At 34.3% G+C, this 16,126-nt stretch overlaps 1 protein-coding gene and 1 pseudogene across 1 annotated transcript; both read right to left on the bottom strand.

Annotated features, from left to right (window-relative positions):
- Window positions 1-9,617: 9,617 nt before the first annotated feature.
- On the bottom strand, window positions 9,618-11,688 carry LOC145119470 (transcription factor bHLH27-like; annotated as a pseudogene).
- Window positions 11,689-11,820: 132 nt separating this feature from the next.
- LOC145119465 (epoxide hydrolase 2-like) lies at window positions 11,821-15,081 on the bottom strand. Its single transcript, XM_079055127.1, has 5 exons — window positions 15,038-15,081; window positions 12,672-13,095; window positions 12,249-12,490; window positions 12,043-12,158; window positions 11,821-11,867 (listed from the first exon to the last, which is right to left on the bottom strand). The coding sequence occupies exons 1-5, from the start codon at window positions 15,079-15,081 to the stop codon at window positions 11,821-11,823; spliced, it is 873 nt and encodes a 290-aa protein (XP_078911253.1).
- Window positions 15,082-16,126: the final 1,045 nt, after the last annotated feature.

Genomic DNA, 16,126 nt, shown 5'->3' with positions numbered 1-16,126 from the left:
AATATTATAAACTATACAGAGAGAGATACTATATATACTATACGGGACTGACCATCCTACACCTGGCTGCTAGCCACAGCGGGACCTGTTCATCGACGGATGTTCTCGGTTGTACTGTTCGGCGAGTTTCCACGCCGTGATTATCCTAAGGCAAAAGGATACGATTTCAATGATTATATAATTTTCCCTATTACTTTTATTTTGTGACACATTCACATAAACGATGAGGTAGACTATATATTTATAATAATAGTTGCACATGGGAAAAACCTTCATTGATACAGAAATGCAAACCTTCAAAGCATTCGGGTCTTGGTAGAAGACTACTTTTTTTTTACTAGTAGGAAATATGGGATTTTCTAGGGTTTTCACACTTATACTAAATGTTTCATTAAACATTTACAAGTCTTTCATAACAGCTTTTCAAATCAATGACACTAAAATACTTATGAATTCACCAGCTTTATGCTGATCTACGCTTTCAAAATAACTTGTATTTTCAGGTCACCAGTAGACAGGTACGATGACCAGGTTTTGAGAAGACGGAGCACAGACAAGACTCGTCTTTTATTTTAATTACATATTTTGGTGTCTTATTCCTATGAAAGAACACTCATGTATTAAAGCTTTACTTTTAATGCAATGGATGATGTTGTTGCTTGTTTACTACTTTGCACTGTTATGATACTTTACATGACGTCCTCCACCCCTGAACGTTTCCGCCGTTCTTGGTTTTGGGGTGTGACACATAACATACAATTGTTCTTATATATTGAACTCACCGTGAAATAACCGGGGGTTAAAGTATTAATTTGGGCAGCACTTCGACTCTAAATATGACTTTCTGTGATGAAACCAGAGATTTTATTTGAAAACCGGCCTTACTCGGGCAGAGTTTCGGCTAGAAAATATGATTTTCTCAGGAACTTCGAAGTGTCGGGACTTGCTTCGGGTGTTGGGGATGATATCGGAGCTTCGGGGGGTTAAAAGTAAGTAAAAAGGAGAGTAAAGGGTGAAAGAGATTGAAAAATGGCAACCATAACCGGGCAATCTCGCATGCCTTTTATAGCTGGTCGAAGCCTCGGAGTACGCTGGGCGTACGCGGCATGACAGCTGCTCGGTTCCCGGGTCTCGGACGTGTCATCAACTACGATAGGTGGCATCTGCGCGAAGAGAGGGGCGATGTGGCTGATCCGAGGCCCTGCATGCGAACGCTGGGCGTAACCCTCTACGCGGGGCGTTCTCCTTCGGATAAGTCTCGAATTTTTCATTTATTTTTATTTAAAAACTTCAAAAATTCATATCTTTTGCATACGAGCTCCGTTTTTGACGTTCTGTATATCCACGCGTAGGTGAAATTATTCTCTACAACTTTCGTTTAGACTCCGTTGGCTATTTTTGAATTTATTTTTAATATTATATTTTTAACGGGCCAGGACAGGAAAAGTCCGTTAAAAATTCATAACTTCTTCATCCGATGTCCGTTTTCGTCTGTCTTTTTACCGTTGTACTACTATTGACGAAACCTTTGATTCTCGTTTAGGTTGCATTGGCTAAAAATCACTTGATCTTTATTTCAAGTTTTTAGCTGTCTACTTCTATTCCGAAACTTAGAAAAATCATAACTTCCTCATACGAAGTCAGATTTGGACGTTCTTTTTATGAAAATTATCGGTTTAACAAATACTACGACTTTCGTTTAGATCACTAAATCTAAAAAGTAGTTTATTGAAAACTCACTTTTTACGTCATACGACGTCGTGCCAGTTCTGTCGCGAAACTTCAAATAGTCATAACTTCTTCGTTATAACTCGGATTTCGATGAGGTTTTCGCCTAAATGTTTCTAACGAGATTCTTTACAACTTTCATTAACATAATTTTACTTATTTTCAAATTTTATATTTTCGTTAAATTTCAATATTTGACTTTTGATTGGAATCTCATAAGACTTCCAATATTTTCCGAGCGATTCTAAACGTAGTTTTACTTCATTTCTAGTAAAAACTATCTATTATAACTCAACGCTCAAATTCATATAATATTTCATTATATTATTTACCTTTAAAATTAAATAACACGATAACTGAACGTGTATGTTACAAATACCTCCTCCTTTTGAGGATTTCGTCCCCGAAATCACGTCGATATAAATAACTGGGGATATTTTGCTCTTATCTCATTCTTATATTTTTCCCAATTTTAATTTGGGCCTCGATGGTGTTTCCACTTGACGTGCACCAACTCCAAGACATATGCACAAAGCATATCTTCTACTGTTTGGATTGTTCTCTCCGTCTGACCATCTGTCTGGGGATGATTAGTTGTGCTAAAAGCAACACGAGATCCCAATTCATGTTGCATACTCGCCCAAAAATGAGAAGTGAAGCGAGTATTACGATCAGAAAAAATCTTCAGTGGTACACATCATTTACAGTTTTCTTCTCCTCTTTGAGATGTCAACTGTATAGACCAGATAGATAGAACACCCCTTCGATATAAATTTATGAGTTATTTTTAAGAAAGAATTTATCTTTATGATTTTTAAGTCTTTGCTCACTGTAGACATAAATAGGATCCTTCCCTTCGATAGGGTTGCGTTCCATCTTTTCGTAACACCAGAGTTCTGCGTGGTTCTTTAACAACCAATCCATGCCGAGAATAATATCAAAGTTGGGTAAGGAGATAGGAATCAGATTGGCAAGAAAATTATAGCCTTCAATTTCTATGACACAATCTCTATAGATTTTATCAACAAATAATGATATACTTCCCTCAGTATCTACGTGAAATGATTGGGCGAATGAATAACAAGCAAATTGGAAAGAATGCGCAAATTCATGAGACACAAAAGAATCTGAGGCACCAGAATCAAATAAGATGTGAGTAGGTCTAGATTTGACAAGAAATGTACTCGTCACAACATTCGGGTCCTCGCGTGCCTCCTCTGTGGTAACCTGGAATGCACGGCCCTTAGCTTTTGGCACCTCCTCCTTTTTAGTTGGAGTATTCTTTGGTTGTTGGACGGAAGCTTGACTTCCCGCCATTTGACTAGTAAGAGTAGGGCAAATACACTTCTTGTGGCCAATAATACCACATGCATAGCAAGTAACATCCTTCCTTGGGCAAACTGGCTTTATGTGACCCGCTTCTCCACATCCATAGCAGACCATATATTCCTTTTCTATTCTGCATTGGCCCGAATGATTCTTTCCACAAATGCGACATGATGGCGATTTAATAGAAAAAGATTGTGATCTATCGCGACCACGAACGGCGCTCTGAGATTGCTCTCTTGTATTAGAATAAGATCGAACAGATAGAGCTGGTGGAACAGAGGAAACAAGAAAAGTTTGATCGATACGTGGATGCTTTGGAACAGAAAGAGTGGCACCACGTATCTCTAAGTCATGCTCGCGCTTTCGAGCATACTCAACAGCTTTGTCAAAGGACAAAACATCCCGATTGGCTACAAAATCGTGGATTTCATGCCGTAGTCCCTCCATGAATAACTGAATTTTCTCGTCTTCAGTTGAAACATACTTTGCAGCAAACCGTGCTTTTTGATTGAACTGAGTTTCATACTCATTCACAGTCATTCCTCCTGTTTAAGCTCAAGAAACTCTTTCTCCGATCTTCTCCTCATGTATAGAGGACAATATTTTCCTAGCAAACGAGTTTTGAACATTTCCCAGGATAAATTCTCCTGGTCATACCCGTTAAGAGCTTCATATGTTGCCTCCCACCAGACCAAGGCTTCTCCGATGAGCATTGCAGAAGCATAATTAGCCTTGTCTTCATTATCCACATGAGAGATATGAAATACTTTCTCTGTGTTCTGAATCCAAGTTAGAACAACTATGGGATTAAGGACACCAGAAAACTCAGTAGCACCACTACTCTTGAAATCTTTGAATGAGGGACGTTTCACCTCTCCTTTTGAAAATTCTCCAGTGGCTTTCTCTTTTCCTTTATCATTATTCTTCTTGTGTTCTTCGAGAGTCTGCCAAATAATACCAGTAAGTTTACCCAAGAGTCGCTCCTCACGAGGGGATACTGGAGTATTTACTTCACCAGGTTTAGGATCTCCACCCACTTCTGGTGTATGGCTACCTTCCTGTTCAGCCATTCTTCTGAAAATTAAGGGCAACATAATATTTTAGAATATTAGGATTTATTATTACCAAATACTTTACTTAAGTCTTTCCCATGGTTTGTATCCATATACTCCTAAAGAATCTGTTCATATATTGAACTTCTGAAGGTTTAAGTCTAAATACCAATTCGTGGAATTTAGTTCACTTAAACCACCGCTCTGATACCAAGATTGAAAGAACCTCTTTCTAAACTTTCGTATTTCTGAAAGACCAAAAATTTCATACTTCACAATAATGTTACTACAAAACATGCTACATGCATATTTATAAACAATATTTTACATTGATAATTTGATTACAAAAGACTGGATACAAACCGACTAAGTTTTAGTATATTACATAACTACCCAGAATATTTAAGCATTTATACAAACGTAAACCCAAGTACAGAAATAATAGTATAAACTATTCTAAATCTTCCAACAGTATATGACTATACTGGATTCTCATTGCCTGCAATTGTTAAACACTGAGAGGGGTAAGCGGTGACGCTTAGTGAGTTCAATAATAGATACAGTATAACGTTATGCCATATATATATACTTTAATATGGCAGAAGCAAAGGGGTACAAGGAACAATAAAGGTATATGTGAAATGCGAGAAGCTTTCCATATCAATCGATGATTTGATTCAATGATATACAATCAATGAGACATAACAATTTCAATACTTGATATACATCAATAACATTTTGGCACAAATGGCACAGAAGACATACGATTTCTGATTAAACATTTTGGTAGATTTCAGGCTTTTAGCCCTATCTAACCTTCTGCCAATGCCATAGAATAGAAGTCATTCTCTTACGAGACATGCTCTACATGGCCAGAGGCTACATACCAGTACCACCATGAATCTAAGTCCTTTCACTGATCACATGGTCAAAGGTACAACTTTGCTACCATAATAGCGGAAATAATAACACGAGATGATAACACGGAAAAGCACATAGCACATATAACACATAACATACAATTGTTCCTATATATTGAACTCACCGTGAAATAACCGGGGGTTAAAGTATTAATTTGGGCAGCACTTCGACTCTAAATATGACTTTCTGTGACGAAATCCGAGATTTTAGTTGAAAACCGGCCTTACTCGGGCAGAGTTTCGGCTAGAAAATATGATTTTCTCAAGAACTTCGAAGTGTCGGGACTTGCTTCGGGTGTTGGGGATGATATCGGGGCTTCGGGGGGGTTAAAAGTAAGTAAAAAGGAGAGTAAAGGGTGAAAGAGATTGAAAAATGGCAACCATAACCGGGCAATCTCGCATGCCTTTTATAGCTGGTCGAAGCCTCGGAGTACGCTGGGCATACGCGGCATGGCAGCTGCTCGGTTCCCGGGTCTCGGACGTGTCATCAACTACGATAGGTGGCATCTGCGCGAAGAGAGGGGCGACGTGGCTGATCCGAGGCCCTGCATGCGAACGTTGGGCGTAACCCTCTACGCGGGGCGTTCTCCTTCGGATAAGTCTCGAATTTTTCATTTATTTTTATTTAAAAACTTCAAAAATTCATATATTTTGCATACGAGCTCTGTTTTTGACATTCTTTATATCCATGCGTAGGTGAAATTATGCTCTACAACTTTCGTTTAGACTCCGTTGGCTAATTTTGACTTTATTTTTAATATTATATTTTTAACGGGACGGGACAGGAAAAGTCCGTTAAAAATTCATAACTTCTTCATCCGATGTTCGTTTTCGTCTGTCTTTTTACCGTTGTACTACTATTGACGAGACGTTTGATTCTCATTTAGGTTGCGTCGGCTAAAAATCACTCGATCTTTATTTCGAGTTTTTAGCTGTCTACTGTTATTCCGAATCTTAAAAAAATCATAACTTCCTCATACGAAGTCAGATTTGGACGTTCTTTTTATGAAAATTTTCGGTTTAACGAATACTACGACTTTCGTTTAGATCACTAAAGCTAAAAAGTAGTTTATTGAAAACTCACTTTTTACGTCATATGGCGTCGTGCTTTGTCGCGAAACTTCAAATAGTCATAACTTCTTCGTTATAACTCGGATTTCGATGAGGTTTTCGCCTAAATATTTTCTAACGGGATTCTTTACAAATTTCATTAACATAAATTTACTTATTTTCAAATTTTATATTTTCGTTAAATTTCAATATTTGACTTTTGATTGGAATCTCATAAGACTTCCAATATTTTCCGAGCGATTCTAAACATAGTTTTACTTCATTTCTAGTAAAAACTATCGGTTAGAACTCAACGCTCAAATTCATATAATATTTCATTATATTATTCACTTTTAAAATTATATAACACGATAACTGAACGTGTATGTTACACTGTCAGACTTAAGGAACACACGTGAATAATGCCTGCCACACTGTGGAGGCTATGGCCACGGCTTGGGGATCCGATTTAAGGAAACTATAAATATACATCCAATCATTCAACCCTACCTTATGCTTCAAGTTATTTTCGACTTTTGGAGGCCAGAAATGTATTGGAAGACGGAAGGAGATCAGGTTCTGATTGAAGTTCAGTTTTTGAAGAGATTTAAGGAAATAATTCTTCTAAACCTTGTTTACTTTATTCTTCATTATGACTATGTGTTGATTTAGGGGTCGTTTGATAGTTGTTAACTAGGTAAGAGCTGACTGGGTTGGAAGCTGACTGAGTTTGCTTCTGACTGAAACTTCTTGTTTGATTTTGCATATGACTGACCGTACAAAACGACTATATTACCCTCAAATAACATTTTTTTACTATAATTTCCCTATGATTTGTCATTAAATTTATTATTGATCATGCTATATACAACATCACCAAGAATTTACTACACAAGATTGATGTTACAATTGTTCATGAGAAATTATCATTTCATATATTTATGTAGATAATGTTACAATTGCTAATGCACAACATACAATTAGTTCCTTGATTCATGATATATCCTTAAGTCTTCATGACCACAACACATTATGAATGTTTCCCATGAATACAAAATATTTGGCATATGTGTTCTTGTAACAAACCAATTCGGTTATGATGATTTCAAAGACCCTTTGGCTAATTAGTTAATGCACAACAGGTCCTTAAATATGGAACTCACGAGTTGGACTCTTGTAACCAAAATGATTCCAACAGTATGCACTAGTCTCCATTACTTGATGGCTTCACTTATTGGATTACATGATCATATCCATGAAATTTTCAACAGAACAACTGTTATGATGGCTTCACTTATTGGATTACATACTCATATCCATGAAAATTTCAAATCTGAAACAAAATCATATGAACCTTGAAGTTATAAAAAAGGCCCATTTAACTGCTAAAAAGTCTAATCCAATTAGAAATTACCTCAGTCGTTGGATGAAGCAACAAAAATATACACTGATAGAAGAAATTCGCAATTACCTCAATCATCCTTTCTCTCGGTCTTACCTTCGCTTTTCTTCACGATTTGATGGTTGAGTTTGGATTTCGTGTGTTTGATTTCATTCTGCTTCTCATCAATCGTCACTCAAGTGCTCGTTGTTCATTTATGATGGAACCAATGGTGGATTGCATCTCCATAATTTTGTTATCCATCTCTATTTTCTAAGTGCGAAGGGAGTTAAATCGATTGAAGATTTCTTAACACTCACTTTCAAAAACGATTTCATTGCTCGATTTAATATCAAAATCGATTCCATGAATTGATTAAAGAAGAAGAGGACCAGTGGTGGTGGAAGAAGTTATGCGTGAATTGAAGGAGAAGGAGAAACAAGAAGTCACGTCGTTTAGGGGCAAGGAGAAGAAGAAAGACAAATACGTGAAACCGGTGGAAAGGACCGAGTCAGCTACTTTTTCTTTGAGGACCGAATCAGATATTGTGGACTGAATCAGATGTGCAAAGAATCCTAATCAAACCAGCTGACCCAGACCGAGTTAGAAAAAAAGGTCTGACTGGACCGAGTCAGGCCACAATCAAACACCCCCTTATTGGATCTTGGATTGGTTCTAGTTGCTTATTTGTTATGATAGCTTGTTAAAGACCCTTTTGTGTTAATGATAACTACTTTTTCTGTTTATTGCTGAGTTTTTCTGAATTAGATGATCATTCTTATTTAGTAAATTAATGTGGAAGCTAATATGTGATGATCATTCATGTGTTGAATTGATGTTATTATTTATTAATATCAATCATTAGTTCAACTCTAACATAACTCGTGATTAATACTAGTAATCTTATTTATTTGTCCACCTAATCAATGCATGAATGAATTAGTTTTACTAAAGGATTATTCTTTTGATTATAAAGTCTAATCAACTTAGGAATCGGTAAGCAACAAACAATTTAATCCATTATACTTTCCAAGAAATCAGTCATATGAGTAGTGTGAATCATATCTAAACGAAAGTCACTTTAATATCTTGTTTTAAACCTTAATTTTAATTGTTTTTTGTTAGTTTAATCATTTTTGGTGATAACTGTTTTAAATTAAGCTGGACTTGTAAAACCAGAGAAAAACCCTTATTTAATTGTTTTTTTAATTAGTTAACTTTTGTAGATAAATTAGCCTTTAATTATTCTCGTTCCCCTTGTGTTCGACACCTACTTTCTTACTATATGATTAATTGATTATGTGTAATGCCTAATGAATTTTAGCTAGTTTAGATAGTTGGTTTATAAACTAAAAACTGTATATAAATTACTTATATTATATTTATATATATATATATATATATATATATATATATATATATATATATATATATATATATATATATAGGCCTAGGTTATTCTATTCAAAATAATTATTGTGTTATTGTATGCATAAATGTGGGCCAATCAAATTTACTTATTTTAAGAAAGTGATTAATATATATTATTGAATTAAATATAATTGAAAATATCATCTTAATTAATTACAAGAGTAATTTAGTCAATTAATATATATTTAATAAAGGAAAATTGCATTTTTTAAGGGATCATAGATTCTATTAATTTTAAAAATCCGATTTTACGTATTATAATTTTTTTAATTCGGACATTCTGACAAATATGTTTATGAGTATATTCAAAAATAAAAATATTCTTGAACCATAAATAATAAAAATATTCTTGAACCTATTTCTTGATCATGAATTTAAAAACTTCTTGTAGAATAACAAATCCTTGAATAATCAATTGAAGAATAAAAACAAAAAACACATTATTTCTTATAGAATACGGATAACAATTGTTAAAAATTACATTTATTGTTAAGGAATAAAACTAAAAAACAATCAAAACGGGAAAAGAAAACATCAAAATCTAACAACGACTAATACATTCTAAAAGAATAATGTGGTCCGTTTCAATTTTGTGGTCTGTTCTTCAAGCATCAACATCTGTGATTCCAACAGAATTGGAATTCGTCTTTCCATTCCAATAGAATTGGAATTCGTGATTACATTCCAATAGAATTGGAATCTCACCAATATCATCCATTGAATCATCTACATAAACACTCTTCCATTCTCTATTCTTTTCTGCATCGATTCACAATCAATATTTAATACAAAAGAAAAATCACCCCTGCATTCCTTCTCTTCTTCGTTTTCAGTCAAGAACACACCACCGAAGTGTATGTTTTCTAGTGCAAACCTGAATGAAGAGTGTCTTGAAAAGGGTCTCAGGAAAAGCAGTGATGTTGGCAGTGACAACATTGAGCTTCAAAGATTCAAAAACCTCACAAATCTTGACCATCGTGTCTCTTCTTTTCCTGCATTTCAAACTCACCAATGCTATCTTCTCTCCCACGTATGACACTTTTAACTGTTAATTAACAGTTTAACACAATCATCAATTTGAGATAAAATCATGAGAGTACGTAAAAACAGTTCAAGACTTTGACTTACTTCAATAATTTCAATCGGAAAGGCCCTTGAATCACTTGTATCTGGAGATTGCTGAATCCTTTTCTTCTTTGATTTTTCCGTTGACATGAACACTGTGTCCTGATCAAAATCGTAAACCCCAGATTCTGATTTTTGAGACTCTAGTATCATTATCTCCTCTTGAATAATCCTCCCTTGGAGGCCGCCGACGACTGAGTTCCGTCCGGCGAACTTGAATCACAATAGCCGGAAAATGTTTCCTCCAATCCGCCCCAACTGTATTTCAGAAATTGCAGAAGAAAACGATGGATTCAGGTTTAAACGACAAAGAGAAAAGGAGAAGATCATATGATTAGTTAATTAGTATGATTACCTATCGAATTCTTCGGTTTGGAGAAACATATTGGTCTCCCAATAGTTTTTATACTCACCTGCGCCGCTGCTTCGTTGCTCCTTGTCGAGAGCTCCGTTTCTAGGGTTTGTAATTCGAGAGCAGCTTGAGCTTCGTCGTCCGACTCCGATCCGGAATCGAAACTTGATGCAGATTGGAATAAAGGGGAAATGACGGCTGGAGGGACAAGGGTGGGGGTGTCGATTTGTTCAATTTAGGGTTTTTAGAAATCGGTTTTTAGATAAAGAGGGGAAGGAGATTTAAACTGGAGAGATACCATGATTATAGGGATTATTTTTGGAAGTTATTAAACAAATGACTAAATTACCCTTATTTATTTATTTAATTATTTAATTTTTTATTTAATTTTGATTGGCCCACATTTATGCATACGATAACACAATACTTAGTTTAAACAAATGAACATAGCTCTCTCTCTCTCTCTCTATATATATATATATATATATATATATATATATATATATATATATATATATATAGGGTTAGGTTATTTTGTTTCTAATAACTATTGTGTGCCAGAATGCACAGATCTGAACCATTGGATGGAATATAATCAAAGGTCATGATCTGAGGGTCTATGATAATAGAATAGGATAACATGTACCATATAATCACACAAATTTGAGCATAAGGGCATTTTAGTCAATTAACCTATATTAAAAAAGGAAATTTTTGGAATTTTAGGGATAATTAATTCCTTTATTTTTAAAAATCTGAATACTTTAAATTAATTTAAAATTAAAAATCCGATTTTATTCTGTCAGAATGATAGAATTTTAACCATAAACTAGTAAATATATTTTTCGATTTTATTCTGTCAGAATGACAGAATGTCAACCATAAACTAGTAAATATATTCTGAAAGAATACACAAAATCGATTCTTGAACTAATAATATACCAAATAATTACATTGTATGATTGTGATTCATTGAATAATAACAAACATTATGAAAGAATAACAAGTATAATTCTTAAAAAATAACAACATTCTTAAACAATGAGTGTGATCATTCTTTAATTCATTCTTCAAGTCTTTCCCATCAGGTCTTCAAGCCATTCTTCAAGCCATTTCTATCAGAAATTCATTGCCAAGTAATTTGTAGTGATACACTTGTGTTTGCATTCTGATATGAAAAAAAATAAAGAATAAAATTCGAGTTCATTCTTAGAGAACAATCATTGTAAAAGAATAAAATTAATGCTTCCCTGCCTTTTTTGGTTGTCTAGGTCTGATCAATTTGCAGGATTACATGTGAAGAATATTTCCCTTCTTCATTCTGAAAGAATAGTAGCCTTCTTCAAACTAAAGCCCTCTTTATTCTAAAAGAATATTGCCCTCATTCTGAAAGAATTTTCAGGTTAACATTCATTTGGTAAAGCAAACAAGTTATATTACTGTAGGTGAAAATCAAAAATTATAAAGTTTGAAACCATTTAAAGCTAAAGTTTGCAAACCTTTAAGTATTACTCAATTAACTAAAATATTAAAAAAAAAAAGAGCATGGAAGGGATTTGCTGCCATATCAGCCAAGTTGATGATGATATTCACATGCAAACAAATAATAAATCATCACAAATCAAGGAATGTGAATGGAATGGAATGGAAATATAGAATGGAGTGAGTCATTACCTTGAGAAGGTGCAGTAACATAATAAGCAAGACCACCAACTGGAACAGATTGACCAGAGTATTCAGATTCCTTCCATTTTCCCAACATATTAAACAAGAAATTCCCACTGTACTTTCTGTGCAACAACTGAAAAGGAACAACAACAATAATTTAAGTAATTATTCAATTCAACAAGTAAAAAAATAAAAAATAGATAAAAGTTTACAGGTCAAAACATCGGTAGTAGTTTATTCCTCCTGTGAAACCAGTTTGCTCGAACTTTTTGGTGTAATAATCAACATCTTCTTCGGATAACCATGATGGCAAGATGACAGGAGTATCATACAAAGCTCCAAAGGGCTTATCTTTAGGGAAATAAAATGGATCAGGATCACGATGTGTCAAGAATTTCTCAAAAACCTTCTTGGTTCCAAGACTCACAAACACAGCTTCTATTTCCCCTGGTTCCTACAACAAAGTTAAACGGGGGAAGAAAAAATCAACCCTTTTGTGTCAATTTATATATATTATACCATGGAAAATACTAAATGAAAGCTATTTTAAATATTCTTCGTGCTTGGGTTCATGAATTATACACCAAGATATAGTTCTTAAAATTTCGGTAAGAGTCTTACAGCAGAAATGTTACCTGAAATCGGCAAATGTAGTGATCATCTCCGTATGCAACACGAAAAATATCTACAATTTTCTGGTGAGGGTTTCTTGGGGCAAAGTGAACGCTCAAATTGACCAAGGCTTTAACTTTGTCAGGTCTAAACAAACAAAGGCTCCAAGCAATCATGGCGCCCCAGTCATGCCCAACCACAAACACCTTATCTACACCAAGAGCGGCGATGAGTGCGACCATGTCGCCGACAACGTGAAGTGTAGTGAACTTGGTAGGATCGTCAATAGGTGCTCCGGTGGTGTCTCCGTAGCCACGGGGGTCAGGGGCGACTGCTCGGTACCCGTGGGCGGCGAGGTAGAGGATCTGATGGAACCAGGAGTACCAGAGCTCAGGGAAGCCGTGGAGTAGCAGTACAATTGGGACCTGACCCATCTCTGCATTCCTTCTCTCTCTTTTCTTTCTACAATTGTAACCGCCATACACATATCATTCGTTTCGTCAATCGATTTAGGGCTTGAATATGGAACAAATAGAGAATACAGAGAGAAATGGTGAAATCGATCTACAGGGGTGGAGGGAAGCGGTGAAATCGATTTAGGGCTAATGTTCTATATTTATCTTTGCTTCTTGCGTGATATAAGGAATTGTTGTTGATCTACCATAATTAACTATGAAAAAGCAGCGATGTGGTCTCCTGGGTTCGACGTGCCGAAGGGAAGAACGGGATGGGGTAGGGCAGCAACATCGTCGCGGTAGGAAAGAGGTCGAGGGATCAGAGGGGGTTGTCGCCGACTGGTTTTGCTCCGGGGAAACACCCACTTCGCTAGGTTTTGCTCTCGGTGGTTGAAAGGTGCGTGGACGGGGGCTGCTACGGCAGCTCCCCTGTTCTTTTTCTCTCTTTTTTTCTTGATCTAGCAATAGCTCCATTGAAATATCAGTGTAACAGATGAGCATGGGGTTTGCTTTAGCAGCCTCGTTTTTTTTTTTTTTGGGGATAGGAATCAATGTAGGATAAAGATGGATGTTTGGATTTGTATTTGACAGAAATTGATAGAGAGGAACAGAAGAACAATGAAAATTCCTTTTTCTTTGTTTGTTTTGACACAAACTAATGAAGGAATGGATATTTGGTGTTGATGTTTTACAGTGAATTGATGGGTGTTTCTTGATCATCCATATCTCACAAAAAGTTTTTATCCTTGTATATATTATTTTAGAATGGAGTGTTGATTTTATTTGAGTTTAATCTTTTATTGAGTGTTCAGGAGGTAGAATGGCTACAATGGAAGGACCAATAGGAGAAACAGAATTTGAGTGTGATTTTGGTCATAGTGAAACTTGGAATAATTCTATGCTTTAGCTGTTATATTTTACTTGATTAGCTGCTACATTTTTTTTTATTTTTTTTATTGTTTGAACAGAAATCATTGGGAGGAATTGGTGTTTGATTTTGATTTTTGACAGGAAAATATAGAGGGAAGATGGGACATCGAATGGGTTATTCTACGGGATGAAGATGAACAATGACCACCAATCTTCCAAAAAGAATAGATTATTCTAGCAGAATAATAGTATATTCTGGTAGAATGATCTATATATTTGTATTTCTTTGTTATTAATAAGTGTAACATTCTCATAGAATAGTATATAATTTTTTTTCTTTTCTAAGAATGTAATGAAATTTTTTTTAACTTGTATCTAAAATTTTATTATTCTTCAAGAAGTTCATTAAATCAAAATATATATTATATCAGAATGTGTATTCTTGTATGGTTCAATAATTTTTGTTATTTTTCTATATATTGATAAACATATTCCGTCAGAATTTCCGAATTAGGAGAATTATTATCCATACAATCAGATTTTTAAAATTAATAGAATCTATTTTCCCTTAAAATATGCAATTTTCCTTAAAATATGCAAATTTCCTTTATTAAATCTATATTAACTGACTAAAATACACTTCTAGTTAAATTAGATGGTATTTTTCAATTATATTTAATTCAATAATATGTAATAACCACTTTCTTAAAATAAGTAAAATGATTGGCCCACAATCATTCATACAATAACACAATAATTAGTTAGAATAGAATAACCTAGGTCTATATATATATATATATATATATATATATATATATATATATATATATATATATATATATATATATATATATATATATATATATATATATAAGACTCCAGTTTCGACACTCACGAAATTAAGACCAATTTAAATATGATTCTGGTTTTTGCTTTCTTTCTTATGCATACATAAGGTAAGTGCTTTATTTTTTAATATCCAGCTAAAATATATGTGGATCTCGGGCATATAGTGCAATTGGTTTTCAACGAAAGTGAAATCATGATCATACAAGTATCCACACAAATCCATCATCGACACTAAATATTTAACATCAATTTCTGACATCCATTTCAACTTATATTTTGATTAAACATAAAGAATGAAAATCTTATAAGTAGGAGACATTATAATCATACTATTTGTGCAATACTCTAAAAAGAGGCTTGATTGTTCTCTTTATTCCAATCTTATGCGACTTAGAGATATTTTTGTTGTTAGAATTAGATGATTTTTAGGGCATAAATGGATGTAAAATAGACGTGAAAGTATTATTTTGTCATGTACATAAAAAACTAAAATTGGGCCAAGTGATTGTCCTTGACAAGCAGGACAATTATCTACGTACTATAAAATCGCGTAAACAACAAATGTCACGTGCTTGTGATGACGCCTCACGTGGGTTCAATATGATCGTAGGGTAGTACTGTACAGCGTACTACCAAAAGAAGCGTTAAAAATATTTTATTTAATTTTGTTGTAAAGCAAATTTAGATATCATACGAAAAAAATTAATTTTATTCATACAAATTATACAAAATAAATCTAAACCAGGGCCGGTCCAAACGTATATGGGGCCCGGGGCGAAAAGAAAAAAAATGACCCCTTACAGACAAATATAATGGAGATTCAAAAAAATATCATTTATTCTTCACTATAAACACGTTCAATTAGCAATAACAAGCAAGTCAAATTGTTTATCTTTTGGCTTAGTTTGAGTATGAACCAAATTTATGCTTTAAAAATCATTTAGGTAATATTTTTTTTTATATATATATACACTACATAGCCAAGAAATTTTGGGCCCCCAAGAGGCGTGGGCCCTGAGCGGTCGTCCGGGTTGCCCACTGTCTGGACCGGCCCTAATCTAAACTGTTTAAGTAAATTAGAAAGATGCCTAACAGATTGAATGATTTAAAGGTCATTCAAAGTTATTCAAGTACTTACGAATTTAAAACTTATTAATTTAAAAATATTTTTGTTATAGTCGTATCTATAATTTATTAGAATTAGATTAAAATAGATACAAATTAAATTGATACAACTTCAAAAGTTAATTAGATACGACATAATGTGGAAAATTGGTGAAATCTTTTACAAGGTCAAGGAATAA

The sequence above is a fragment of the Lactuca virosa genome, chromosome 1 (assembly GCF_052849685.1).
Source record: "Lactuca virosa cultivar CGN04683 chromosome 1, Lactuca_virosa_CGN04683_v6, whole genome shotgun sequence".
In the NCBI taxonomy this organism is placed as follows: Eukaryota; Viridiplantae; Streptophyta; class Magnoliopsida; order Asterales; family Asteraceae; genus Lactuca; species Lactuca virosa.
The sequence above is the reverse complement of the archived record's forward strand: the minus strand, read 5'-3'. Positions and strand labels throughout refer to the sequence as shown.